A 7,441-nucleotide genomic window follows, 5' to 3' on the forward strand; every position below is an offset into this window, starting at 1 on the left:
ATTATCTTGCAAAAACTGAAGCAAACAGTTAGTAGACAAACGGGTGTTCCAAGCATAAAAGTGTGTCTAAAGGGGCAACCGGAATGGCCATTAGCTAGCCAGAGCAGTAACTAACCTAAGTCAATGCTCTTAGCAATTAAGAAGATATTTGGGAAAAATTAAAAAGAAAGAAATCCTTATGATCATCTGCTTCCTATCACCCAGGCAGTACACCAGGCAGCCTTTAATCCTCTCCACCACAGAGTCTGAGCAGAACTTTCCTATAGTCTCCTGAGCAGTCTCCCTAGAAAGAAAAAGGGAACACAGTTAGTTTTACAGCTCCATACAAGGCTGGATTCTTTTCAGCATGTACAATTGGTTGTAGGGTTTGTATCCTCTTTGACAATTTAAGAACTAAGAACATTCAGGAACATTTTCAGTACACAAATGTAAATTCTCCTTAATCCCAGCTCCTCTGAAATACCCAACAGGTGTCAAGTGGGGACCTGCCTCCTTTAAGCTGCTTATCAAATCCAGCTCTTTGTTTCCAACACCCAAAAGTTTACCTTAATGAAGGAGTAGAGTGATTTCCCATACATCGTCAGGAACTCCCTTCTGATATCCAGCATATCAATTTCAGAGCGGGACACCATCACTCGGATCAGCGTGTTGTCATCTGTTCCCAAGCCCTAAAGAAATAAAACAACCATCTACATATAACAAAGCATTTTGGATAAGTCAGTGATAGACACAAAGGTTTTATCACTTCCACGGGATTGGTTCCTAACTGGATCATTTTTGCATTAGTGGAGCGGTCCACTAGCAGCTCACTGCCAAGCAAGCCAATTGCTCTGAGATGCCTGAGGGAAAAGAGGTCCTTATAAAAGCTCAGACATTTTTCCCCCCCCTCCATTTAATGGCAGAGTTTATCTAATGATTGCTGTCATCCTACTGACTGGAAAGGCAAAGGGGAAAAAAAATAGCAATCACACATCAAAAGCTCTTTACCTTCATGGATTTATACAATCTTTCGGCAAAATATGCAGGTTTATTTCGCATGCATTTTACTGTAAGAAAGACAGGAATAAGAAAATTAAGGCCAGTAAGAACTGAAGGAGATGGTCTTCCAAACCTGTAGAGCACTTTCTCAGTGAAGGTGCTTGTTCTGTAAAGATGCAATTCAGGGCCAACAAACAGCAAGTACAATGCAGACATCCACAGTCAGTGACCTGCTGGAAATGGACGTCTCTGTGCCCAGTAATATTTTCTTTAAGGCTTTAATGCTTCCTGACAGCAAATGTCAGGTACCAAAGCATCACTTGGGAAAGCAAACGATATCATAAAGCACAGAGCTTTCTCACCCGATGTATCTGCAAAGATTAAAACACTGTGGCTTGCAAAAAAAGCCAAACAGTATCTGCCTCCTGAAGCTATGTGAACAGCCAGCCAGGGCAAGATACAGTATCTCAAATTATTTAATTGCTTTGTAGACAAAGTTTAAAAGCAGGGAACTCACCCACAGCTAACAAAGCATCTTCGAGGTCTCCTGACATCTCAGATTTAATGCTGTCTGTTATGTCCTTATTAGCAATCCCTCTGTACACATCAAAAACTAGGAGAGGAAGAGTCAGGGATAAAAAGAGTGAGTGAGATGCTTCAGGGCATACAGTGTGTAAACCACCAAGGATCACTTTGCAAGATCAAGCTCCTCATACTCTGTATGAACACTGTACTATTATTGTGACATTGTAAGCTAAATCAGGGCTGTCCCACAGAAATAATTCATTTTAATTATCAACTGCCTTGCTAATTGGCCTACCACTGCTGCTAGCATTTGCAAGAACTGCTGGTTAATGATGGCAGTTTAAATGCTTAGCTTCTTTCCCTCTATGCCCCAATGGGAGTCACTCTTCATTATCTCCAATTTACAGGCTGGAGCGAGTTGTACTGATGTTTTTCTCAAGTCCCTTTTTGTCTCAGGAGGGAATAAAATGGTCTTAAAAAACTGAATGCAACTGGGCTCTAGGCTACCTGCTGTCTCAGGAAGAGTTCACAATCAGTTAATGAACAACTACAAAGCTCCTACAAAAGTATCATCCTCAAACAAGGAAAAAGAAATCCAGGACACCGCAGAGGGTCTTACCTCTTAGTAGGTGGTATCTGTTCCGTGTACAGAGGATGGCCATAAATTGTACCTCATCTGTTCCCCATCTCTTCTCCCCAGCTTCGTACAGGCACTTGAAGACATTATGAATAGACAAAGTAAGGCTAAGTGAGAAAACCAGGTGTACATAACATGAGATTCCTTGGTGCTTGAGCTCTGCTTGTCTAGATCACAGATATTTCCCAACAAATACTAACCAAGCACAGCAGCTCTCAACTGAAATGTCATCTGCCCTCCTACATACCCATCCTGTCTAGAGACCTCTCACCAGAGAGTTGCAAAGGAGACTAGAATCATCATCCCCATTTCACCAGCTGAGTCAGAACAGTGAAGAAGTGTCTCTAAGGGTCAAAACAGAATAGAGCCTAGATCTCCACCTAGGGTGCTGCTGTGTAGCACAGCTTCAGGCTTACTGTTCTACCTCAAAAAAAAAAAAATCTAGAAAAAGCAGGGATTCACCACACATCATATGTACAGGTACAGACAATTCTTGCAAGCAAGCAAATTGCTACACACCTGAGCATCTTGTTGAGCAAGGGCATCATCCACATATGTTCCCTCATCTCTGTTTCCCTGTAGAGACACAAGGATGTAAAACTCATTTCACCAGAGCAACCAACGGAAGCAAGTCCTGCCAATTCTTCATTCAAAACAAGTTACTGGAGAGGCATAATGGGATCCTTCAAATTGAGTAGTAGCTTACAAATACAGCAAAATATGGCTCAGATGTGATTTTTACTTCCTTTTGGGAAGAGCAGCAATCCACTTTAACTGGGCTATTTTACAAAGAGCACATGGCATTAATGCCTACCCAGAGTCAGGCTCCTCTCCCTGCAGAAGCTGGGTGTGACACGCAGGTGAGGTGAAATGCGAGATAAGTGACATAGAAACCAGCCTGAAACACATCATCACTGAAGTGAGAGGCGTGTCCATCAGCAAGAAAAAGATTCACCCCCATTTCACTTAGTCTGGACTTACTGTCGCAAGGGATACAAGGACTCTTCGAAACATGGAAGATGTGTCAGAGATAATGTCCTCCTCAAGGGTACAGCCATATTCTAGCAAAAGCACACACATATATGACATCTGTTAGTAACGGGTCCACCACCTGGACACTGTTTGTCCAAAACATTTGCCAGCCATAAGCTAGGTAAGTATATAACTGCTCAGGGCTCTAAACATCATAGAGTAATTTAGGTTGGAAAGGACCTTTAAGATCATTGAGTCCAACCGTTAACACTGCTGAGTCCACCACTAAACCCATGTCCCTAAGCACTGCATCTACACAGCTTTTAAACACCTGCAGGGACGGTGACTCCACCACCTCCCTGGGGCAGCCTGTTCCAATGCTTGACAACCATTTTGGTGAAGGAATTTTTCCTCACATCCAATCTAAACCCCCCCTGGGCACAACCTGAGGCCATTTCGTCTTGTCCTGTCACTTGGTCCTTGGTTGAACAGACCCACCCCCACCTCTCTCCACCCTCCTCCAAGGGACTTGCACAGAGCCACAAGGTCTCCCCTCAGCCTCCTTTTCTCCAGGCTCAACAACCCCAGTTCCCTCAGCTGTGAACTCAGCACACTTGTGCTCCACACCTTTCCCCAGCTCCGCTGCCCTTCTCTGGACACACTCCAGCATCTCAATGTCTTTCTTGTAGTGAGGGGCCCAAAACTGAACACAGCACTTGAGGTGTATTGGCTGATTTGTCATATTTAATGGCTAACACACCCTGCTCCTTCCTCTTCACATGTCCATCCACACACACAAGTGACTTTTCAGTCAGTATGGTAATGGTTTGCCACTCCCACTACATACGAAGTTTGTAGTTCTCATTAATGCGCCGAATCTCTGCATTTGTGCGAGAAGCCAGAATTTCAATCAGGCAACCTTCATCTGTTCCTGCACCCTAGGCAATTGCAAAGACAAGATCCAAGATTATAACAACAAGTGTTTTGATGTTTTAAGGTATATAAAAGTTAATAATAAAAAATTAATAATAAATTATGCCATATCACACTAAATTGACCGGAACTTAAACAACATAAAAGGAAAATTTCCAAACCTTCATAGCCCTCTTCAGTTCATGCACGTCATACATGGTGGTAGGAGTCATCATACCAATAATCACCCTTTCAAAATTCCCACTCAGCTCAGACTTCAAGTCATCAATCAAATCCTAGAAGGTGGAGAGGGGAGAAAGGAGTTGGGAGAAGGTACAGTCTTTGAGAACAGAAAGAACTCATTCACTGCTTTCCTTCATGACCCAAGCCTCGTTGGATGAAGAGCTGCTCTGAATTGAACAGGACCAAAATAAACTTGTCCATGGAAAGCTTGTGCTAACCTTGCTGTTGTGGAGACTAGGATGTTATTCACATTTTACCCAAGTGATACAACTCAAGAATTGTCTGCATCTCCCTGTTAAAGCCACAGTCACTAATCTCTGAAGACCACCTACCCTGCCAATACTGCTTTTATAGGTGATCAGAACTTGCTGACGTTGGGAAACATTTAGTTTGGTCAAGATCTCAATGATGGCATCTTCATCTGTGCCTGGAAGAAACCAAAAGAAACCAGTCAAGCTGCCTGCACAAGAACCAGGCGCATGCTCTGGTCTTGCCCAGTGTGCCATTAGCCATTTTCTGTTCCTTATACAACCTGGGTCTCAACAGGATTGGGGACTAGATCAGTGTACAGAAGTGCCTCAACCAAGACAGCAGCATGGTAGTACCACACTGCAGGAGAGACAAGAGCCTGACTAAGGATGTTTTTGTGGCCAAGACTTGGATTTCCAGTTGGGTTCAAGTCCCAGCCTGATCAAGTTGTTCAATTCTTTTCTGTGCCCTCACGGGGCAGCGGGGCAATGCAAATGTCTAGACTTTCCCCTCTAACAAACTACCAGACAAAACATTTCCAATGCTCTGGGGAAAAAAAGATAGGGTTTAACAGTGGAGGGAGACCAACTTACCAAACCCCTTCATGGCCTTCCTTAGTGCCTGTGCTTCTTGCTCAGCACTGAAACTTGAGACCCCCTTGATTGTTGCCTAAACCCACAGGAGAGGAGTTATGAAAGGCAGACTCAAAGTAATCCAAACATACGGTAGAGATGAATTTAAAAAAAAAATTAATTCAAAAGATGCAAGCACAGTGACAGCAAGTAAAGTCCACCCACCAACCTGGTTATACCAGGCTTCCATCTCACCCTAAAGAGAAACCATTTGTTCTATAGGGACTTCCCAGCCACATCAGAAATAAGCCACAGGGACACAACTAAAAGGAGAAAATATCTTCATATAGCTGCCCACAAAGTATCTGGTTTCCAGTTACATAATGGCAAGCAGCCCGACATCTCTGTTTAGTTCAGCCAGGGCTTCTTCCCAGCAGTTTTCCAGAAGCAGCTGTTCCCATCAAAGCCCTATTCCTGACTTCTCTAAAAGCAGCCAAGGACCAGCGTTCTGTTAAATAATGCACCAGGAAGCACAGAGTTTTACTCAAAAGAGTGATTCACAAACAGGTTTCTCCTGCCTCCTGTCCTGTGCCATTTCTGTGGGACTACACTGGCTCTTACAAAGCCCTCCCTGTTCCCAGCAAAACACTGCTTAACATTGGTGTAGGCTAAGCTTTCTGAAACAGGCACAGGGATAACTACCATATAGGTGGCTACCTGGCAGGTTGAACCTGGCAAGAATAATCTGCCCAGGAAGTTTATCTGGAGAAATTAATGCTCTTTAAACTAATATCTGATTAGATTTTCCATTAACTCCCAAAATGTAAAAGCCCATATACGTGGATCATTCTCCTCTATCACGAGGAAGCAGAGAGAAGCAATGAACTCACCCTCCATAAAGGGACAGACAGTGAGAGTGTTCTTCCTGCTGTGTCCTTATCTCAGCTCCACTCCCCACATTTATCTGATCAGAACATATGCTTGGCACAGCATGGTACAGAAAACATGCACACTCACCATCACCCTCGTATTTGATCAATCTGTTCTTGTCTGAGTCCTCGGGCAGTTAGACAACTGTAATAAAAACCAGAGGAAGTGTTAGTTTTCTAGCAAATAATTAATAGAATATACCTACCTTTGCCAATTAATGGAGCTGGTTAAGTAGCCATCTAATTTCTCTGAGGACTAACAGCAACACTTGAACAATCCTACTGAACACCCATAGCAGCATCTCTGAGTTTCCAGTTCTGATTTGTACCCAGGAAACAAAGGCTGCCTTGCAACAGGCAAGGCCTGTCTGAAGAGGGATGTGGTGCACAAGCAGATGATTAGCACTACTAATTGAAGAAATTTCTTTTCTATTGCAAGTGTGACAGCCTGGCTGAGGCTACAAGGAAAAGGAGACAATGTTGCCCTGGCAGCAAGGAAAATAGACTTGATTCCCAAGCCCTTCCAAGCACTTGGCTTTGACCTTTCCAGGTGAGAGCCTGAGGGTGAATGAGGGTGAGGGTGCCTGCATAGTCCAAACAGCCTTCACAGATTGTCCCTGGGAGACAGAGACAACATCAGGGTATAGATGAGCATGCAAAGGATAACCTCACTGGAGGACTGGGACAGGAGAATTATTCTCCCTCCTACTTAAAAGCTGCTATATTCAGTTTGGTGCAGTGTGTAGCTCCTTGCAGGGCTGTGGTTTTAACTGACTGTTAAAGCCCTCAAAAAAAAAAAAAAAGCTCAATTTCCATCTCCCCAGGGTTATTTTTTCTGCTCATAATTTAATTTTCATCCATAGGGCCTATACGTGGACACACCCAAAGTATTTTCCCATATCCCTGGTTGGTTGACAGGATGTCAAGTACTAGGACAAGGTTCACTTCCCTGCAACTCAAGTTGAACACAGCATGAGCTGAGGTTCTCACATTAAAGCCCTTAAGTAGCAGCAGTGGTGCCAGTGGCTGACAACATCTCTCCTTAATCCTGCTCATGGTGCTTAATAGCTGCTATCAGTGAGCCCAGACAGTTGTGCAAGAACAGGAGTGTCTTTGCTCATGCTTCACATGACTCTTACAAATCTGGAATACCATCAGCGGGTGCTGTTCATGCAAGTTAACTCTCACTGTGACGTGGGCCACAGATGTGTTTGGCACAGGCACTCCTGAGTCCTCTCCAGGTCATTTGTACATTATTACACCCTGTGCAACAGGGCAACAAATGGAAAATTATTAGTGTTGACTTTGCTTTCTTGCATTTGATTATAGATTTCAGTGGTCAAATGATAACCTAGAGCACAGAAAATAATCTTTGCTCTTCTCTAATATTTTACAGAAATATAAAGTCAACTTTATTCACTTCA

The 7,441-nt window shown here is 43.5% G+C and overlaps 1 protein-coding gene across 1 annotated transcript; it reads right to left on the reverse strand.

The window, feature by feature from the left end:
• Positions 1-223: 223 nt before the first annotated feature.
• On the reverse strand, positions 224-6,138 carry ANXA4 (annexin A4). Its single transcript, XM_010177528.1, has 12 exons — positions 6,106-6,138; positions 5,110-5,185; positions 4,600-4,694; positions 4,207-4,320; positions 3,960-4,050; positions 3,122-3,201; positions 2,660-2,716; positions 2,123-2,216; positions 1,496-1,591; positions 988-1,046; positions 546-668; positions 224-283 (listed from the first exon to the last, which is right to left on the reverse strand). The coding sequence occupies exons 1-12, from the start codon at positions 6,106-6,108 to the stop codon at positions 224-226; spliced, it is 948 nt and encodes a 315-aa protein (XP_010175830.1). The 5' UTR covers positions 6,109-6,138.
• Positions 6,139-7,441: the final 1,303 nt, after the last annotated feature.

Source organism: Antrostomus carolinensis, unplaced genomic scaffold (assembly GCF_000700745.2).
Source record: "Antrostomus carolinensis isolate BGI_N321 unplaced genomic scaffold, ASM70074v2 scaffold35561, whole genome shotgun sequence".
NCBI lineage: Eukaryota > Metazoa > Chordata > Aves > Caprimulgiformes > Caprimulgidae > Antrostomus > Antrostomus carolinensis.

What these genes read in the sequence shown, in the direction of transcription:
- ANXA4 (XM_010177528.1), bottom strand. An exon ending in GAAGGCCATGAAGGGGTTTG is followed by an intron (nt 4,695 to 5,109) that starts GTAAGTTGGTCT and finishes GGTTTCTTCCAG; the next exon opens with GCACAGATGAAGATGCCATC. An exon ending in AACTGAAGAGGGCTATGAAG is followed by an intron (nt 4,051 to 4,206) that starts GTTTGGAAATTT and finishes GCAATTGCCTAG; the next exon opens with GGTGCAGGAACAGATGAAGG.